The following is a 23,528-nucleotide window of genomic DNA, read 5'->3' on the forward strand; positions in this document are numbered from 1 at the left end:
ACTTTTCTCACTCACTTCGTTCGTGTGAAACACGGCTCGTCCGCTAAATAACCACCTCTCATACACGTATCGAAATGTACTATTAAGTTTAAAGTGACACGTATGGTTTGGCAGAGTATTATTTTCTATATCTTTTTTTTTACAGGAATTTAATAAATTCACCCAAAAAAAACTTCAAAAACTTTATGTTCACAGTTTTGATAAATAAAAATTTTTCATTTTTCCAAATCTATGTTAGAACTTTTCTTTTCATATTGCAATATTTTCAAAGCGTTTTTACATTCTCATGATTTCCGATTCAGAATGTATTAGAGTTGTCCGCAATTTAACATCACAATTTTTCAATAAATCTCTATGTTTTGAGACCCCCTTCAGCTGAAAAGTCAAGTTTTGGAAATAGCGTATGTCTGTTCGTCCGTCTGTAAACACTATAACTGTAAAAAAATTAACGGGTCAAATCGGGCTTCAGCACACTTTTTTAGCTGCTTAAAGAAAGTAAGAGTTTGTTAACCAACTTTTTTTACCAATGGTTATGGTTTTATCAATCTAAAATGTTATTCAAGAATAAAATACTAAGTTTTATGCCAAACGAAAACAGATAAGTAAAAATAGAATAAAATTAGAATACAAGCCCTTCAAATATCTACAATTTTTGTTTTAACTAAAATATGTTTCAGCAGGATAATTTTTTTAGGTTCTGTGCCTCCAAAATTGTAATTTATAGCTAAATTAGGACAGACAAGTAAGAGGTTTGAAAGAATATTAGATAAAACTTGATATTTTGGTTAAATTTTTCAAAAATACTATAAAAAAATAGAAAATTCAAATTTTGAGCCAAACGATATGAGATGCGGAAAAAATTCAAAAAGGAGTTGCAGCTTTTAAAAATTCGTGAAAAATTTATATGAACCATTTTTTATAGGACTTGTCATTTTGGTTTTATTTATAAAATATATTTTTTTTTTTATCGAAAATTTTAATTTTGAGCTAAACGGCGCGAAATGTTGAAAAAAGCAGGCGGTAAATGTGTCTTCCTCTCACACTACCACGTGACGATGCCATGCATTTATCTCATTCTAGATTTTTCTCTGTCCGTGAAGATTTCCCGGTTTGATGGAAAATCTAGAGTGAGATAAATGCATGGCATCCTTACGTGGTAGAGAGAGAGAGAGAGAGAGAGAGAGACAGATACATTTTCCGTCTGCAAGGAAGGAAGATGTAAATAGAAAATAAGTAACCGAACGTGAAGCGCGAGATGCTATAAGCGCGAGCCCTTGATGCGTTCAAATTTGCGACAAATTTTAAAATTCAATTTTTAATTTCAGTTTATAAGTTATTAAACGAAAATTTTGCAGCGCAGAACAATACATCGGAGATCTTGGACTCGATTGCCGTCGCGTGGACGGGAGGAGAAGAGAGTAGGGAAACACGGTCGAACTGTAAGGAGTGGGAGATAGAATTATCCGCTGAGACTTGTCCGGAACCGCTACCTCGAGCTCGAGATTTCTTCAATCACTCGCGGTATAAAATTTCCCTTGTGACTAGTAGGTCCCTTTTCTCGCGTCGCGTGACATAGTCTTCAGATACCCTATTCACCCAAATTCAGCAAATTCGCTCAGCTTCAGCTCCCATTTGCCTAAAAACGCCACCGCGAATTCAATTGAGGACTGGCCTATTTAATCGAGTTCTTAAGTTATAACCAACGCGATGGACATATAGGATCCGTTGTTAATAGATTGTAATGAGTCTCGTAGCTCATTGGTCAGCCACTGTACTCAGACACTTGGGATCACCGGTTCAAGTCTTCCAGGCTTGCAATTTTTATTATTTGTTGAAATGACCTTCACCACGAATTACGACGAATTGACACTTTTTCCATTCACGCGGGCTGGATTCGTTTCAACGAATCAGAAATCAGCATTCGGTCCAATGTAAACATGTTGATTCGCCCCTATTGATTTTTTTACTGTGATGTTTAATTTAAAAGAAAGATTGTGAATAGACTGGACCAGCAGGAACTGATATATACAAAAAATAACTGAAACCTAAAATTTCTTGACATTTTTTAATTTTTTGGTTACCTTAATTTTCCAGAAATGTATAAAATTAACAAAACTTTCACAAATTACAAACATTTACAAAATGTCTAAAATTATCAGAAATTTTGTGCTACTATTTTGCGGGAAATTACTAACTTAGGAAACTAGTAAAATTTCAACTTTTTGCAGTATCTCCTTACAGATTTTGTTCTCTACCATTTTAGATGAAAATTATATTCTTTATTTTAGAAAAATTATGATCATTTTAGTGAATGTCAAAAAAATAGCCATCCTAATACTAATGGAGGTACTGCACACGAATTTACTAAAAATTGAATTTAGAAAACAATTTCTTTAGATAAGCGTAAAAGTATAGTTATTTTGGATACGTATGTGGAAAAGAGTTCATTACACAACAAATTCTGGTTGATACCTTCTAGACTAATAATATAGAATAAAGTAAAAATGGTTTCATCATCACTTACATTCTTCACTAAATCATCACTCTCAGGGTAAATAAATTTCATCTTGGAAGAACTACGACATCTCAGTTCTAATATTTCGCCTTCGTTTATGAAAATCTCATCCTGATCTGGTTCCATCTTCGGTCTTAATCCCATTGAACCTAAAGAAAATTCAGAATTTATTTTCCAAATAGATAATAGTTTACTTCTCTGAAAAGACACATCTATTGCAATTTTTTTTTAAATTTTCCTCCCTGCCACAAAAAACGCATCCACACACACACACACACACACATATATATTAAAGCGTATTTACAACTTCGTTTAAAATGGTCCGCTGACATTATTTGATAAGATTTCGAAAAAAAGGAGAAATATCTCATTTTTATGCCATTAGGCGTACAATATGCTGGCCATTTGTGAGCAATGTGCCGAGATTAGGAAGGAAGTCTTTCCTTTGCTGATAGCACTCTTATCGCATTCTCATATTTATTCAATTCGTTGACAAGTGCATTCACTATGAACCAGAGGAGCCACTAAAATGAATATAATCCAATGAATAGACAATTTTTCAGTTAAAATTTTGTTTTCCAATAGCACGACTTAGAATTAATTAAAACTACTGAAACATTTTATAAAATTTTTAAATCTGAAAGTATCTATGCTCTACCTTTAAATTAATTTTTGCTCATGGAAAAGTCATATATTTTTAAAAACACTGCATTAGAAAAATTAATTTTTAAATAATTCTTAAAATAGACAATTATTGATAATGTATTACGTACTTCTAATGTAAATTATAAATATTTTCATTTATGTAGAATGCATGGGATTGATAACGTTTCGATTATTATAAATTGTGAGGAATATGTCACATCAAGATGGAATAAATGATTCAAAAAGTTCCTCGCAGGAATATTTTTAGGCATACAAAGTTTGATGTAAATAATATTTTTTTAATATAGAATCCCTGATGTTTTCTCACGATTCTTAACCGGATGCTGTCGACACGAGATAAATTCCGTTTCCTCCAAATTCAACCACGGAGTTTCTTATCAGTATAAGTCTGGTCAAGAAAATCAAGGGAATACGGAAATTATTCTTTAAAACTTCATCCGCTCCTTTTGTCTTTTCTCAATTTTAATATGCTATTGGCGAGAAAATGAATGGAATCTTTGAAGCCTAACAGTTCAGCCAAAAAAAAGAAAGCGTAATAAGTAATAAGGTATAATGATAAGTAATAATAAGAAATAAGAAAAAGTAATAAGTAGTAATGAGAAAACACACAAGAAAACATTTACGAACAAATTGCAAATTGTTGTTTCGAATTACAAAGATGTACAACTGTGCTATCTTCACTTTTAATGAACATATTAAAGCAATTCAAACTGCAAACTGTTAGAAACCAGCGAGGGTGCCTATTTTTGCTCCCGATCAGAAGAGGCGTCAGTGCCTGGGCAAGAGATCAGAAGCGCGGGTCAAAGAAAGGCACTACCCAGGTAGAAATACACCACCGGCCTAGTATTGACCCAGTACCGCCTGCCGGAGTTCCATTACTGGCTGTCTCTACTGGGCCAGTACTATGCCAGTACTGGCTTGTAATGCTTGGCTGCACCAAGCATCCATTCATTATCATAGGACTTCATATCGTCTGAATAATATTTATAATTACAAAAATATAATTTTCAAACTATTTGTTTAATTTTAACAATCTCTATTTCTATAATCTAAAGATATAACAAAAAAGGTATTTAAAAAATAAGTAATAATTGACTGCGAGTATTTTTTCAATACATGTTAATGGCACTGCTTAGAATGAATACATACTCGTATATTACATTTTTAAACATTAAATTACAAATAAAATTTCTAGCGCTACGGGGTTTCGAACCTACATCTATATACTTCAATCTATCGCCTAGCAGTCGGGAGTGCTAACCACTGCGCTAAACCGACAAGTTGAAACGCTATGAAAAAGCCACCCTCATAAGCTGCAGTTCAAAAAAGATCGAAAAACAATTTTTCAACTCTTTTTTCTCCTTAATCTTTTTATCATCATACACCATCAAATAGATATAAAATAAACTAACTGTTCACGGACATATAAACAAAATAATTTTTAAATAAATAATGTAAATCGGTTACACTTTTTCTTCATGTAATATTTTATTTTTTCGCGTTTTAGAACACTTTAAAGGTTCTAATAATAACATTTAATAAGCATTTGAAATTTGTAACGACGGAACTTAGAAATTTTACCACGTTACGCAACAATTTTTCTAATAACAATTTCATTTAAAACTTCATGTAACGTGTTGCTTTTTTGGTGTTTTATACTATTCTGGAACGATTAAGACATACATCCAATGTAATTTTTTCTGAACGTGTAAAGTTTTTCATGAAGGTGGAACTTAGAATATTTTTTTTTTCAAGTAATAGAAAAAAAATGATTTCACCTTAATTTTATAGTCAATTTCTCGACATTTCAAAACATCCTGACAATATTTATAGACGTGTTTTTTTTAAGTCTATTTTTGTACTACTGGCATAGTACCGTTGCGGCCGTGCAGCCAACATTCTGCCAGTAATGGGCGAACCACCAGCTATCTGTGCTGGTGGGCAGTACTGGGCCAGTATTGCGCCGGTGGTGAACTCTAGCACACTTCCAACATTTCCACCTGGGCAGTGTTCGGCAGTAAAAAAAAGATACGCCTGCTTTCTGAAATTTGTTTTCCAACCAAAGAAAAATGTCTACAAATATTGCAATTAAAAAAAAAACAATCACATACTTTCGGGAAATTGTAAATAATAACAGAGCCTATAAATCACAATTTGGATACTGAATCGCTTTAATATCTTCATCAGAACTGATTATAGTATAGTTGCAAATTCTTTGTAATTTTGATTAACAATTTTAATTATTTTTCAAGGTTGTTACCTGCAATTTGTTTATGAATGATTTCTGCATATTCATGTATTTTTTCAAATTTTTTCGCATTGCCTTGTATATAAAACATAATTATTTTAATTAATATAAAATATATCGATGGCTTCACTGCAGGGTGCATCAGTTCTGGTTGTCACGGTAAAAAGCCTTGCATTAAAAGGTATTGAACACTTTGAATCCCTTTATCATAAAATACTGGCTATGTTAACATATTATCAATTAAAAAAATATAAAATCATAATAAATAATTCAAAAAATTATTTTTTACCAGAGCCATCTTCACAGAAAAAATTCATCCGTAAAAAAGTCACGAACTTGTAGCTAGGTCTCGGATACAGGATACAAAAATCAAAGTTCGAATTTCCTACGAAAAGTTTCTGAAAACTTTAGACTTACATATAAAAAGGACAAATTTTACTGACTTGACAGTTTACTGACTTGACAGTTTCTAAACATAAACCATGAGAACGTAAACACGCGCAGCCATCGAAGCTGAACAATGTAGGTATAATAAAAATTCTAGCCACTGATCCGATGAACTCAAACCACACATACGCATGCACATGCGCACCGAGCGTGTGGGTAAGAGTGTGTGTACAGGCCACGTAAACACGAACCTACGTGCTATTTCCCAGATTTTTCGGGCAAGAACGCGAGTATTCTGTGAAATTTTACCCAATTACTCATAATATTTTTGCAATTATTAACGGAAAAAAGTGACGAACGGTTTTAGACTTGTCATATCGAGTTCGTCAATTCTTTCTTAAAATTCGCAGATTATTTACGAAAATCACGAAGGAATAATAAGAAAACCTAAATCCGTTTCTACACTTGCCAATAGAAACATTGCCGTAAGTGGTATGCACATTACAGGAAGATCTTAAATTTTCGTGCGCAGGTGCGCAGTTGTCCTCTTCCTATACATGGAAAAGTGCGCGAGTGAGAAAGTTTGTCAAATTGACGTAAGTTAGATAGGTTCTGTTCGTTTGTTTTGATGCAGGTGTCAAGTGCAATTATCCGTGCTGATTAAATTGTATACATACTTATAAATGCGTAATTTACCAATTTCTAAATTGGTTCACCTCATAATAACTTTTAATGAAATTATAATATTTTTACTGTTCACGTTTTGAAAAAACCTTAAACTTTTCAATAAAGTTATATTACTTCCATTATTTCTTTATCATATCACAAATTTAAAAGGTACTTACCTATACTTTTCCTTCTCAAAATCTGTTAACACATTTTTCAAACATGTACCGAAAATACTGTTTATATACTTATTTCGTGTATGTTTCGTATGATGATCAACAAAAGAACAGAACCTCTCTAAACGTGCCTATCACTTACGGTAATGTTTCTATTGCCAGTTCCGAATGGCTTCCCACTGGCAGTTGGGTCTCTTTATTATTCCTTCGTGAAGAAAATACATCAATTTCCAATGAATTTTTCTCATATCTGAGACCTAGCTACTAGTTCATGACTTTTTTACGTGTAAATTTTTTCCGTTTGAGTGGAAATTAATTCTGACATCGTTAAGTGGCCGATGCTATGTTTTAAAAAGCTTTTTCCCTTATTATTATTCGAAAAACACTAACTAAAAGTAGTGAAGTGTGCTAAATTAAAAGGGATTAGATTTTTTGTACTTCTTGGTTGTTTTGTGGTATCCAAAAGTACAGTCCAACTCCGATAACTTTCCAACTTGGCCACTGTAAGGGCGAACAATTCCAGGAATTGCGGACTTATTGGACTAACAGCACGATATTAATATCAATACGATATACTATAATAATATTAATTTCATGTATGCGTCAATTTTGAGGTTATGTTTTTCAAGTGTATATAATATGGATATTATAATTATAAAATATTATATTAATATTAATGACTCGTTGACTATCGTTTAATAGAAATAGTTAAACTTTCAATTATAACAATTAGTTTTCTGTAAAAAAATAAATTTTAAATAAGATACATCAATAAAAAAAACTCTTTTGAATTGTTTTCAACCAAATAGTTCAATTTAAAAACTTTGCACAAAAGAAATTAATTTTCCACCATGACAAATTGTCTATATAAAAAATTAATGTGTTACCATAATTAAATTTTCGACAAAAAAGAATAATTTAATTGTAGTTTTAAAAAATCATTTTTAAACAAAAACAAAAATAATTTTTTACATAACAGTTCAATTTTCAGAAAACAACATTTTTCAACTAAATTGATGAATCATCAATGAATTTTCAATTTATTTTTATAATTTGAAGGAATTTCAAAGAATTTTAACAATTTTTGCAGAATTGTTTAAAAAAACTCCAAAGTACCTTAGAAATCTTTAAAAGATGTCAAGGTGTTTAAAAAGATTTGGAAGGTTTCGAAATATTTGAGAGTATTTTAAAAGGTTCCAAGACATTTTGAATTAATTGCAGTAATTTAATATGATATTTTAAAGGATTGGATATATCTTAGGATATTTTAATAGATTCCAACGAATTTTCCATTGATTTGAATAATTTAGTATTACATTTTGAAGGATTTGAAATATTTTAGCGTATTTTTTAATTTGCACGGAATTTTTAAGAGCTTTGAAAAATTTTCCAGAGATTTTGAAGGATTCTAAATTGTTTAGGGTATTTTAAATATTTCAAGGAATTTTCAATTAATTTCAATAATTTAAAGTAATTTCAAAGAATTTTAAGGATTTTCTTAACTTTTCTGGTTGAAAGTGGAACTACTTTGTTAAATATTTTTTTGTTGATAATTCATCACTTTAGATGAAAAAAATTGTTTTCTGAAAATTTAACTTTCGTGTAGAAATTTTTGTTTTTTGTGGTAAAAATTCATTTTTCTTAACTTCAAGAAAATTAATCTTTTTTGTCGAAAATTTAACTATGATTAAACATTAATTTGTTGTATAGAAAATTAGACTTAGTGAAAAATAAATTTCTTTTGTGCAAATTTGATGTATTTTATTAAAAATTCCTTGTTTTAGTATACAATTCAGCTTTTCGGATGAAAATTTAATTTTTTGTTTAAAAATTTAACTATTTTGTTGAAAACAATTAAAAACATTTTCTTGTTTAAAATTATGTATTTTATTCAAAACTTTTTTTTTGCCGAAAACTAATTGTTTTAGTTGAAAGTTTAACTATTTCTATTAAACTTTAGTCAACTAGTCTTTAATATTAATAGAATATTTTATAATTATAATATTAACATTAATAATATATATAATAGTAATAATATCCATATTATATAACCTGAAAAACATAACCTCAAAATCAAAGCATACATGAAATTAAGAATCACGCGAAACATTAATATCGCCAACTTTTTCAATTTCTTTCAAATGGGGATCGAGATGTAAATAAAAGCTTTCAGATCGGCAATCATCGTGCAGCAAAAAACTTGAGAAAAACGACGTTCCAGTCGTCCATTTTCGGCTTACACACGCACTTACAGTGGTAATCATGGACCTTCTGTTTAACCTCATCATTAACCTCAAATTCACGAAGCAACATGTGATCATGCGGAATCGCGTGGTAATAATTTTAATTCATATGATGGTCAACTTATGTGTGGTTCATTTCTTTTGAAATATTTTGGTATCAAAGTTATCAAAATACACATACGAAATCTTAATTGAGCCGCCGAGTGCAAGAACCAGCCCGACACTCGAACACGCGTAAAAGTATTGTCCGCGCACCTCAAAAGTAATAAATTTAAAAAATGTAAAAATCAATTTTTAAAAATGTATAATTGTAGAAAGTAAGGAAATAAAACTTTTTCCTATTACAATTTTTTTATCAAACGTTTATTTTTAATAATAAAAGTGAAATATCGAATAAAAGTTTATCTCTGATTTAATTAAGTTTTAATACTTTAATCGTTCTAACTCGGTTAAATATAATTGAAATGAGTTCATATTTATAGGATGTTTAAAATAATATAGCAATGCCAAAGCATTCAAGGAAAAGTTCAAAATCGCTCATTGTTTAATAATTCTTAATTGCAAAATGAGGTAAGTCGATAATTGTGTTTTCTTGGTTTCGCCGGTGAAAAGTATCTAGGTAACTTCGAGTTTTAAGCAACTTTCAGTGAGTGATTTGTTCAGAAACATAGAATGAAGTTTTTTGGAAATTCTCATATCTATTCGTTAGAAATTGACTGAGATATTCATATTTGAAAAAAAAACTCGACCTCTTCCCGCGCGAGAAGGCTGCCTGACGAAGCAGAATGGAAATCGCGTCTGAATTTTGAGGCCGCGCGGTTTAATATTTTTGCCTGAATTTTGCATACCGAATCTAAATAACCATACCTCGAATCAAGCACAGCCGGTTTTTCGATAAAATATTTATATTTTATTTAATAATCAAAATAGAGAACAATAGCAGTGACACTCAATGATAACTGTACATACATCTCCGCAGCGAGCCTGTTCACTTTCATTAAAGGGATCGTCCACAAATTACGTAAGACGTTTTTCTTTTGTTTGAATAAAGACGAGCATAGAATTGCCGTAAAGTTAAAAAGGACACAACGATATAAACAAAAGAAAAACGTGTTACGTAATTTGTGGACGATCCCAAACTCCAGTCCACAGACACCCCGCAGGTTGATGAATGATACGGCACGAATGAATCCGGGCATTGTTATGAGATTTCGGCAAGTTAGAAAAAATGACATTATAAAATCATTGGTTAATTCAATTTCATTTAAAACAATTAATTCATATAATTAAAAGAAATTTAAAAGGATTGATAAATATCGGTTAATATTTAAAGTAATAGTGTGAATCTTTACACTGTGTGCATTTACACCGCAGTTTTCTAACAAATTCAGGCTAGAGACGGTATTTTTTAGAATTTTTCCCAATACAGAAGCCTCAATTCATAAGTAGAGTTTTTCCAAGTATTTTTTGCATAGATCTGACTTTTATGCAAAATTTTTAGCTTATTATTATAAATTAAGTTATTTTTGCAGAATATTTAGAGCTTTGTAAAAAAAGAACTTGATTTGCTTAACAATTAAGATCATCAGATATCATTTTTCTAATAAATGGATCTTGTAGTATCTAAAATTCTAATTTTAAAAACGCCCACAAAATATTTTTTACATATTGTTTACTATTTTTAATTTATTGTTAAAATATGAATTTTCTATCACGATGTCGATTGGAGGGCCCCTTTGTTGTCAAAGGGGTCGAATTTTCCACCAATCACAGCTCATGTTTCATTGATTCTCAAATATCTTTTTCTGTGCCATATTTTGTTTTGATTATGTGTACATCGAAAATAGAAGTCGCAAAATATTGCTTAAAAAAACGTCAAAGGAGGGTTTCGTAAAAGCCAATATGGCAAATCTACCGAAAATAGATATATTAACGGTATATATAAAGAATTCATTAAAAAAGTGCTTAAATGGAGTCATGTTTACTGAACAATTCGTCAATATGTAGGATTTTAAAATGTGCTAATAACTCTACTTAATGCTTCCCTTCAACGTACTACTGACTCTTAATCCAAATATTATAACACGATAACTTTTTTGTCACATAAACCTTAAAAAACAACGCTATGAAATCAAAATAGTCAGAATATATTGGCAGAAGACTGTGGCCTAGCCTCTTGATCATGATTTAGTCAATTTTCATGGTTTTCATCAAAGCCACATCGTCACATGATAGATAATTATGAGAACCTCTGAATCACGTGACACCAATTTGAATAAGTGTTTTACCGCCTGCAATTTTTAATATTTTTTTTCTTTTAAACGACTCAACAGAAAAAGAATATATAACGCACCTTCGGTTCGGATTAAATTTATGCATTAACAAATTATTTTATGTAAAATCGTGAAACAACCCTATTGATGGCACAATCAATGGATGGTCAAAGCGCTTTTTTTGGTTTCTGATATTTGGCAATCGAGTACTCGGTTCTTAAATTTTAGGCCGCACGGTTGACTATTTTTAACTTATTTCTCGCATAAGTCATGTACATACTCATATCTTGATGCTCACAGAGCCGATTTTTTAATCAAATCATTACATTATAGATTATACTTGACGAAACGGCATATCCAGCTAACATGCGCGTTAGTACTAGTGTTGTTCCCTTTTTTATTAGGTATTGAACAAAATATAAACATTTTTTTAAAAAAATGGCTCTGCTTGCTTCGAGATATGGTTATGTAGATGAGGTATGCAAAAAATTAGACAAAAATATTAAACCACGCGGCCAAAAAATTTAGACGCGACAGCCATTCTGATACCTGTAATAACAAGTGATTATAATCTAGATTATACGCGCCGAAAGTGCATATATTGTAATATAATTACTACGACTTACAGTTGGAAACAATTGTGAAAATAAATAATAATTTTTAGAACAAATCAGACTAAATTCCCTAAAGACTTCCGTTATTCCTGCACACGTTAACCAATTTTCCTGAATCTTTTGTTCACTTGTTTGTAATTATATAAATAAATTGTCTCTGCGCATTAAAAATAAATTAATCCACGATTTTGTAATGACAATTTTTGTAACAGGCCGTTATGTCCTAACAATGAAAGTGTTTTTTGTCATTATTACGGCCCAGGGGGAAAAGCCGGATATTAGCCTTGGTTCACGACCGACGCAGTACCGCGCCAGTTGTAATACAGAATAAATACCAGTACTGGCTGGTAGTACTGTGCCAACCATCGGTATAATACTGGTTTACGACTGGCTCAGTACTGACTGTCATTACTGGTAGAATACTAAAGCAAGAATTCCGCCAACGGTTAGCGCCATACTGGTTTGCAATTTGCCCCGTACAATTTGCCCCGTTGTGAGTCAGTACAGAACTTAATTATCATTAGGGGTTTCACCAGCACCACGCCAGCACTAACGTTATTCGCCGGCCCGGTACTACAAGTCAGTACATCCAAGGGGGAAATGTTGGTAGTTTGCCAGAGTTCACCACCGGCGCAGTACTGACCAAGTACAGTCCACCAGTACAGAAAGCCGGTGGTTCGCCCAGTACCAGCAAAACATTGGCTGCACGACCGGGGCCGTACTATGCCAGCAGTACAAAATAGACTTTAAAAAAACACGTCTATAAATATTGTCAGGGTGTTTTGAAATGTCGAGAAATTGAGTATATAATTAATGTGAAAACATTTTTTTTCTATTACTTAAAAAAAAATTATTTTAAGTTCTACCTTCATGAAAAATTTTAAAAGTTCAGAAAAATTACATTGGATGTATGTCTTAATCGTTGTAGAATAGTATAAAACACCTAAAGCAAAACGTTACATGAAGGTTTAAAGAAAATTGTTATTAAAAAAATTGTTGCGCAACATGGTAAAATTTATAAGTGCCGTCGATACAAATTTCAAATACTTATTAAATGTTATCTTTAGAACTTTTAAAATGGTCTAAAACGCGAAAAAATAAAATATTCCACGAAGAAAAATTGTAGTCGATTTAAATTATTTATTTAAAAATTATTTTATTTATATTTCCGTGAACAGTTAGTTTATTTTATATCTATTTCATGTCGTATAATAATAAAAAGATTAACGAGAAAAAAGAATTGAAAAATCGTTGCTTTATCCTTTTTGAACTGTAGCTTATGAGAATGGCTTTTTCATAGAGTTTCAACTTGTCGGTTTAGCGCAGTGTTAGCACTCCCGACTGCTAGGCGATAGATTTAAGTATATAGATGTAGGTTCGAAACCCCGGAGCGTTAGAAATTTTATTTGTAATTTAATGTTTAAAAATGTAATATACGTATTCATTCTAAGCAGTGCCTATAACATGTATTGACAAAATACACGCAGTCAATTATTATTTATTTTTTAAATACCTTTTTTGTTATATATTTAGATTATAGAAATAGTGGGTGTTAAAATTAAACAAATAGTTTGAAAATTATATTTTTGTAATTATAAATAATATTCAGACGATGTGCAGTCGTATGATGATGAATGGATGGTCTTTAAAACCATTAAATCATTTTTTATCATTTTTTAAATGAACCCCGGCATTTTCGTACGCAACCGGTTTATCAGTACTGCACCAGTACTGACAGGTCAGTACCAGCCAGTACGGAAACTCTGGCAGGCGGTACTGGGCCAGTACTGGGACTGTGGTGTATTTCTATCGGGGATACATTCGTTATCATTTGGAGCCTGACCAGTTCCTGCCCAGTACTAATCTGCAGTAGTGGCCCAGTGGTGAACTTCAGTGCTGGCCTAGTACTACAGGTCAGTACCTCGCCGAGTTTGCAGTATTGGTTGAGCTACTACTAACAGAGAGTACCGAACCAGTACCAAATGTAAATATTAGCCCAGTAATGGCTAAATACTCCAAGTCAGTACAGAACATTGTTATCATTAGGGGTTTTGCCGGTATAAGGCCAGTAGTGCTGCCAGTATTCTAACAGTACCGCGCCAGTACCGAACATCGACTGGCGGTACTGGCCCGGTACTGTGCCGATGGTAATTTCCCCCCTGGGGGGTATCAAAATGGCAATCGCGTCAGAATTTTGAGACCACACGTTTGAATATGTTTGTCTAGTTATTCACATGCCTCATCTAAATAACCATATCTCGAAGCAAACAGAGCCATTTTTTCTATAAAATGTTTATATCTTGTTTAATAAGAAAAAGGTGAAGAACCGTAATAGTAACGCGCAGTGTTTATATGCATTTTCGGCACGTATTAATGTAGATTATAGTCTATAGTTTAATGATTTGATTTGAAAATCGGTTCTGCGAGCTTCAAGATATGAGTATGCAGATGATGTATTCAAGAAATGAGTTAGAAATATTCAACCGTGCAGCCTAAAAATTCAGAACTGAGAACTCGATTGCTAAATATCTGAAAAAAGCAATTTGACCATTCATTGATAATGTCCTCAATAGCAGAAAATACTATTTTTTTACGGTTCACGGGGAAAAAATTGTTTAGGAAATTAATTTTTTTTACAAAGCACTAAATATTCTGCAGAAAATAACTTATTTTATAATTATAAACTATAAATTATTAATAAAAGTAATACAAATTATTAATTATGCACAAATTACTTGAAAACACTCTACTTATGGATTAAGGATTATGTATTAGGAAGAATTTTAAAAAATACCGCCTTTACCTTGAATTTGTTAGAAAATTGCGGTGTTAATACACATAATGTAAAGATTCATATTAGTACTGTAAATATGAACCAATTTTCATTCGTCCTTTTTCAATTGCTTGTAATCATATAAATGAATTAATTATGTTAATTGAAATGGAATTAATTAATGAATTTATAATGTCAGTTCTTCTAACTGGCCAAAATCTCATAACAATGCCGGGTTTCATTCGTTCCGAATCATTCATCTCCATGCGGTGAGTCTGCTGACTGGAGTTTGACAAGGGTGAGCAGGTCCGCTGCGGACATATATGTACAGCTATCACTGAATGTCACTGAGATTTTTTTAGATTTTAGATAAGGTTCAGAATTTAGATAAGGTATGCCAAAAATGAGACAAAAACAATCAACCGTGCGGCCTTAAAATTCGGACGCGATTAGACATTCTGCTAAAGGGCCTTAAAGGCTCGGGCATAGATCGAGTACTTTTTCCGAATATAAATATTTCAGTCAATTTCTGACGAATAGCTATAGTATTTTGAATAATTCCTATCAATATGAACTAATCTTAATAATATTAAGCCGAGGTAGGGCTATTTAAGTTTTAAAACTTAATTAAATTGGAGAGAAACTTTTATTCGATATTTCGCGTTTATTATTAAAAATAAATATTTAACAAAAAAAATTCTAAGAGGAAAAAATTTTATTTCCGTATTTTCTACAATTATACTTTTTTTAAATTGATTTTTCAAGTTTGAACATTTTCTACTTTTGAGATGCGCGGACAATAATTTTACGCGTGTTCGAGCCTCGATCTGGTTTTTGCACCCAATGGATCAACCCGAGTCGAAATTTAGGCCCTACTTTAAAGCCGTAACTCCTACTTTAGTAGGCGCTGGGAGCTGTAAAGTAGATTCTAAAGAAGCAGCGATTCCAATGTAATTTAGATCCTACTTTGACGCTGAAAGTGTCGGAAATCGGCGGTTTTTCCACGTTTAGCGTCAAAGTAGGGTCTGTATTTAAGACAAATTAGACTCTCTCTCAAAGCTCAAACTACTATTGTAGGACTTGTGGCAACAAAGCAGGTTCTCTATAATCTCATACCAATATGGATGAATAAAAATAAGACTTGTATTTAACATAAAAAATAAAATTATATCTGCGATATAAATATCAAGGGTATTCACAATTATTTTTTAGCCATATTATTAATAGAATTTTTTTGATATGACGCTAAAGCATAGTGCTCTAAAAAAATCGAAGGTACAAGAAACGAACCCGAGATCGGACGCACGCACTGAGTTTTTAACAATTAACGTCTAACGCCCTAACCGATTCAGCTAACGGAACGCGTTAGGCTGTCTTCGATAAAAATGATTAGCACTTTTCCAATAATTTGGGGTACAAAATCTTTTTAAATCCGAAAAAATTAATTGAATAATTACTTTTCTAAATTTCTGTGTCGTTAAATATTTGAAACGATTTTTGAACACGGAGAAAAATGGAAGGTCTGTTTAGCAATATAAACGTGCAAACAGACCATATTGCAGGGTCGACTATAGGACAGCTCTTGAATATGGCTAAAGCGACTATCGCTATAAAGTAAAAACAAGAGGTCCAAATCGACAATCTCAGAAAGTGGACTTGATTTCCACAGATCGTCGACTCGGTCATCTCAAGCTAGCTGAACCGATCATTGTGAAGCGTCGGTTTGGAAATCTCGGATGGTCGATTTGATTTTATCAGACATTCGACTGGGTCGTATTTAATGGTCGATTCGATTATCTTAGATATTTCACGTAGTTATTTCGGATGGGCGATTCGATCATTTTTAAAGGTCGAATTGATTATTTCAAAGTGTCAATATAGATATTAAGCAAGGAAAATTCGGTTATTGCAAAGGATCGATTCGAAAATCTGAGATGGTGAAAAGGACTATTGATGATAGTCAAATATATATTTTTCAATTATTTTAAAACAAACTTTTGATTCTCTATGTCTGAACTGGCATGAGGTTCTACTATGTAAATAGTGGGAAGTCCTTTATCAATTGATTTCGAGTAGGCATTCCGATAATAATCATTAATCAAAAAGTTACTAATGCGTATAAAAATCGTTAAAAATGTAATTAATAAAAAATAATTATTTATGAATCTAATGTTAACGCTTTTTCTACGAATTAGTAATTTTTTACTGATGATTGGTCTAGATTGAAATCTATTCATAAATTAATAAAAGTCATCGCACTATTCAATCAGTACAACTTCATACGAATTCAGGTACAGAGTATAAAATATTCACCATAGTATTTAAAAACCTTACATAAATTATAAATTAATAAAGTGTACAATATAACTGTAATAAAACAAATTATAAATTAATTATGAAAGGGTTAAAATTCGATAAATACTTGAGATATAAATGCATAGTTTATTCTATTAAATAGAACTTATTATATAGAACTTATATGATATTACTGGTACGATATAATCAACTTTAATCTAAAAAGTAATACTAATGCAGGATTAAGTTAAATACTGCAACTGCAATTGTTAAAATTAAAAACGTTTCTTGCCAGCTGCTTTCCTTCTTTTTGAGCCGCCCCATAAATATTCCCTAGAACAATGCAAATAATAAATTAGCATAAAAACCATTAAATCATTTTCTTATTTAAATAAAATAAAAGTTTTTAAGGTAGAAAGTCAAATGTTTTGAAAAAAGTAGATTTTTAAGAAAAAAAATCAATCTTCATCAAAAAAGATTATTTTCAAAAAAAATTATCAATTTAACACAAGATTTTCAACCAAAAAGTAAAACTATCAACAAAGAAGAAGGAATTTCTACTCCAGAAGATAAATTTTCTACAAAATAGTTGATCTTTGGACCAAAAAGTTCAACTTTTAACAAAGGAGATGCACAAAAAGAAAAAAATGTCATCTTTGCAGCGATTTCAGAGTAAATGTTACATGTTACAACTCTATTTAATCTTGTTTTGTTTCAATTCCATAAAATTCAACTGTATCTAATTGAAAAAAACCGCAACAAAAAGTACTTCTGTTCTTTCATTTTTAGGTTTCCTTTTTACCCAAAAAGAGTTGTTTTTAACAAAATACATGAAATTTCTACCCAACAGTACAATTTCTAACTTACACAGTATACAGGATACAGTTTCAACTGAAAATGGTACATATAGTAGAATTTTCAGACAAAAAATCTATTAAAAAAATTATATTAAAAAAAAAAACAATTTCCAACCAAGAAGATGAATTTTCGACAAAGAGTAAAATACAAATTTGTAACTTTTTGAATACACAGGATACAGCTAGAACCAAACATGGAATTGTTAACTTTTTTGATTAAATAAATAATAATTTTAACAATAAAAATAGATTTCCAAAAAGCTTTTGAATATTTAATAAACAAACAAAAAATTATCTGGCCAAGAAGATTAATTTTCTACAAAACAATAGAATTTTCACATTAAAGATTATTTAAAAATGAAACGCATAAATTCTCAATAAAAAATTTGAACTTTCAAAAAAAAAACATCAATTGTTTCAAAAAATGGAAATGCCAGTTTAAAAGATTAATTTTCAACCAAACATGAAACGAATTTTAATCAAAATAGTTACATTTTCAACGAAGGAGATGAAGCTTCAAGAAAAAAATAAGAATTTTTAACAAGATTCTCAATCAAAAAGAACCATCAACAAAGAAGGACCACTTCCTACCCAGAATACATTAATGTTTAATCAAATAGTTACCTTATAAGTTTATAAGATCAATTTTGTACCAACAAAAAAGTTTTTCCAACAAATTACATACACCTTTACCCACATAGTTTAATTTATAAATTAAAAAATAAATTTTTAGGTCAAAATGAAACTCTTCAAGTTTTATTTTTTAAAACTAATTTTTCATTTAAATGTATTATTTTTAATAAAAAAACGTATCATTTACAAAAAGTTGCATTTTCTACTATATAGTTATTTTGCGAAACAAATTTTTGAATGTTTAAACAAATATGGAATAGGTACATTTTTATTTGGAAAATATAATTTTTTATTTAAAAAAAAATATTTTTAATAAAAAAAACTACGCTTTTACAAAAAAGTTGAATTTTCTACAGCATAGTTGACTTTCCAATCAAATTGTCCAAATAGTTATATTTACATTCTTTTTTTACCCCAAAAAATGGAAGTTTTAATAAAGGTGTTCAATTTTCTACAAAACAGTTGAATTTCCAAGACAAATTTTCTATACAAAATAGTGTCATTTTTAACCCGATAATATGAAGTTTCACAAAAAGTGAGTTTTCAATAAAATAGTTAAATTTTAACTTAAAAAATTTAGTTTTTGACTTGAAAAATAGAATTTCAAGAAAACACATACATTTTTAACCAAATAGTTGAATTTGTAATGGAGAAGATTACTTTTCTACCAAAAAAGATCAATTTTCGACAAACTACATAAATTTTGAATTAAGCAGTTCAGGAATGAAGCAGGTAATAAAACAGGTATAAAAAATAATTATTGAATAATGACTAATTACCTATAAATATATTAATTGCATTGTCACTGCAGTTTCAGCTCTCCATTCTCTGCATATAGGAGTACGAGTACGACCCTGCTGCTGCAATGTGTCCTTCAATGAATTTCAGGAGTGAATGTCAGAACTGAAAAATAAAGATTTAGTTTTAAGTTAATAAATACAATTCAAGTTGATCCTTAAATCGATTAATCCAAAAATTAACAGTTATTACTGAAATAATTATAATCTACTTCAAACTAACATTAACCTCAAAAATATTAGAATTAAATGTCTTAAATCTCACATAACATATGGAAAATATTAACATCAAAATTACGTATTTAAAACAGGTACTTACAGAATAAGATATTTTCCATTAATCCTCAATAAATGCACTCACTTTACACGGAAATCTTGAGTAAAAACATTTTTTTAACAGAAAGCGCCAAGAGATCTACGAATTCTATATTCTAGCAAACTAGCGATACCCTTTAATTTTTCACGCGCATGATTGACGCGCAAAAATCAAGTAATTGACCATATGAAATGGCCCATTTGCTCCTTCGTGGATGGATACCTTAGTTATCCCTGATTTCGAAGGACCGTTCGACCATGTAGAAAGACTTTCTGGCTCTCTAAATTTTGACCATACAACGTTGACCATCCATTTTTCTCCGTGAAGAGTTTAATACAAATTGGTTCTGCTTTTTAGAGATATGCTACGTTATACGCTTTAAAAGAACTTAAGGCTACATATTTACATTTTATTCTGCGTTATTTTTTACTTGAATGAATACAATATCAAACTTGCTGATTACAATAAAAATATCTGTTAAACTATTTATTAAGCAAAGATTTAAAAAAAGGCTTTCAGCATCATATTTAATCCAATTATACTAAAAAATACAAATATTTTGTCCAAGATTCAACCTAATATTCATCAGGAAATAAGTATATATTAACAATAACAGTAATAGTTTCATACCTAATTGTTTTGTCTTCTCAAAATTCGAGATAAGTAGTCAATTATTTATCACACATTTGGCTATTCTTATTCTCCAATAAATATGATAAAAAACTTGAACTATTTATTAGTTAATTAATAATAAATAAAATTAATAATTAATCAATTTTCTCACGAACTGAAATGATTTTTCCTTCTAAATCAAGTGGTAGACACTTAAATAGTAATATTTCTCTTAGAAAATGTTTTAGGAATGATCAATTACTATTGTTTAGCAACAAAAATGACTAAGCCATTAAAAAAGTGGTACTGTTTCATGGAAAAATTACTTTATCTGTAAAATCACATTGCACATAAATTAACCGTAATACTCTAATAAACATTTAATAACAATCAGTAAATTTAATTATAATCATTAAATATATATTTCCAGATATTTTTCAAAATTTTTATTTCATTCGTAATATTTGTTGGTAGCGATAGAAAATATTTTATTCTTATAATTTGCTGTGATTCTTAATCACCTCCATAACTGTTGAATACTCGTACACACACTTTTATTAATTATTAATCAAACTGTTTATAATTACCTATTATTCGATAATATTTAGTAATTTTCCATGATTATTATCATATTCATACAAACTTTCAGTATTTTCAGTTAAGAAAAAATATTTTTCTGAGATTAAGCATTGCAAAGACGTATTGATTTATATATAAATACCTAATAAAAATTAGGTTCAATCTTGAGTTCAATATTTTTGTTCATTGAGTGTGCATTCAATTATTAAGATGACCAATGAGTTCAATTAATCTAAGTAAAAAATAATTTTTACTTTATTTTCATGAAGTTCGAACATGGTAGACTCAAAAGATTAAATTTGGCGTCAGTATTGAAGGGAAGGTTAGACAGCCTCAAAGTAAGGTCTTGAATTATAAAAATATTGGCTCTAAAGATTCAAGGTAGCTTCAGAGAGGTGTTATAGCCTCAAAGTAGAGTCTAATGTTTCATTCTCTAGAAGTTAAAAGTTTAAGCAGGGGCTATAAGTTTAAATAGCGTCAAAGCAGATTCTAATAAGGAGCTGCAACTTCTAAGTAGGGTCTAAATTTCGACTCGAGAATTATTAGGAAGGTTGTGTAAATGTATTATTATATATAATGGATCGTAGTGTAAGCCTAAATATTCGAATTTTTCACACTGCTTCCAATCATTATTTTGTACATGTATGTTTGCAGTCCTGCTTCTACATTTCTTGAATTGATTTGGAGCAGTCTAGCTGTGAAATTGAAAACGTAACAAATTTCGTTTTTTTAAATTAGATTCTCCTTTAATATTGCACAGAATTCTACAATATTTTACCAGAAGAATCAAAATGGCCGGTTTATTCATGCTAACATAAAAACTCAACATCGGAAAAAATGACTTAAAGCGGTATACGAGAAGAACGCGAGTTAACGCTGTATAGGAACTGAATTAGAACTGGACCTCTTTGCAGTGGAGCCATCAAATATAAACAAAGAACCAGAATCATATTAAAAGCAAAATATGAGACCAATAAATGGACAATAGTTTTGTACAAAATAGAATTGAATTTTTATAATAGGAATCGATAAAAACAATGATAATTATTACTATATGTTGTCGAATAGCATTCTTATATTCTTGAGTCATAAGTTTATAATTTTATATTACTTAACGATGATATCAATCATTATAAATAATGTCTCCAAAAACCAGAAAAGCAACAAATTCCAGTTTTATTCTTTCATTTATAGTAATTAAAGAAATAAATTCATGCAATACAAAATAGAAATGTCCATTCTTCGAGAGCAAATTTACTAATTCTATGTATTTTTGGAACAATGTCAAAACAAAACATAAAGTTGGTAGCATAATTGTAAGAAATGTTAATTTTGGACAGTTTTCAACTTAAATCAACAATAAGAGAAATTTTATTTTTAAAATAGCACTAACACAGAAAATTCTGTAACCGTAGACAATTCCTTTTAAAATAGTACTTCGACAGACCACTTAAAATTTTATAAGATTCAATTTAAAATACAAATATTTTCGAAATCGATAAAGAAATATGACTGCTAGAACATTTTGAACTAAAAATCCCACTGTATTTATTGTTAGGCTGTTATGAAAGTCCACACGTTTCACATTACCAACTTCCAATGCGAATTCAAATATATCCTTTCCCCACAATGCTGGGTGGAATTTTAGGAAATTTTTAGAATAATGAAACGTGTTTCGAAAGAGTAGCACGTTGACGCTTATACCGTACAACTCATATACTGTTTATTTCTTTACTTACTCGTGAACAAATTATTTATGAATTCGTTCGAAATTTTGCCGTTTTTCCAGATTTCCAGGGACTTAGTGTTGAATTTGACTGATACGTTAAATGCTTTTTTGAGAATAAAAGCGAAAAAACAATCAAGAATGACTGAATAAACTTAACAAGGCAAAATATGAAAAAATATTCAAACGAAACTTGAAATAAATTAATTATTGTGAAATTCATTCTGAAATAAATTTCGCAATTAAGCGGTCCGTCTACTTTGAAATTAAAAAAAAGTTATATTATTTAAAAGAATATATATTCAGAAATATTGTGTAAAAATTTCAAAAAATTCGAGCACTAACTATATATTTTTTTTACCTGAACATCACGACCTTATTCCGTCTAGCTGCGAGTATAGCGCGCTCGACCGACCTATCTGCCTTTTAATCTCCTGCCTTTAATCATCTGCTTTTTAATCACTTTGAAACATTTGTTTTTCTCAAAACAACGTTTTCAAAGTCTCGCTCCATTGTATCTCAAAAACCTGTCCACCAATTTTCATGAAATTTGGAGCACATATGGTAGACATAACTTGCATCAAGATTGTCATCGATGGTTTTAAAATTATTTATTTTCTACTATATTTTTTGTTGCAGAAAACAGCGGGAAAAACGTGTTTTTTTTAACTTTCTCGTTTTTTATTTGCCATTTTTTTATTTTTGTCAAAACTTTATACCCGAAGTCCATTTTGTAGCTGGCGTCATACTGAATCTAAAACACTTAATTTTTTTGTTTTGGACAAGCCGTTCTTGAATTCTGATGGAGCTATAGTACCTAACCTATCCATTGTTGAGGCGTTACGTTAAACTGCATTTTTTGTATTTAAATATTTATAAAAATGGAAAATAAATCTTTTTATGTATTTCAAGACTTTATTTATCAAACCCAAAAAGCTAATATTACTATTTATTATAGATTTCTCGAAACAAACAAAAAATCGCGAAAATAGCCTTTTTCGAGCGTCCAAAGTAGACTGACCCGTTGAAAAAAAGTGACAATAGGGTTGTTTCCAAAGTTAAATATAATTTTTCCAATAAATGGATCTTATAGTATATAAAATTATTATTTTAAAATCGTGCATAAAATATTTTTTACATATTATTTACTAT

General features: G+C 30.3%; 1 protein-coding gene across 2 annotated transcripts in view; it reads right to left on the minus strand.

Annotated features, from left to right (window-relative positions):
• LOC117172386 (vascular endothelial growth factor receptor 1) overlaps positions 1-23,528 on the minus strand; it is a 170,861-nt gene that overhangs the window by 135,768 nt on the left and 11,565 nt on the right. For both annotated transcript variants that reach the window (XM_033360248.1, XM_033360249.1), the window contains exon 2: positions 2,525-2,664. In XM_033360248.1, the coding sequence (XP_033216139.1) occupies positions 2,525-2,664 (140 nt within the window). The remainder of the gene's footprint in view (positions 1-2,524; positions 2,665-23,528) is intronic.

Source organism: Belonocnema kinseyi, chromosome 5 (assembly GCF_010883055.1).
Source record: "Belonocnema kinseyi isolate 2016_QV_RU_SX_M_011 chromosome 5, B_treatae_v1, whole genome shotgun sequence".
NCBI classification, from domain to species: Eukaryota; Metazoa; Arthropoda; class Insecta; order Hymenoptera; family Cynipidae; genus Belonocnema; species Belonocnema kinseyi.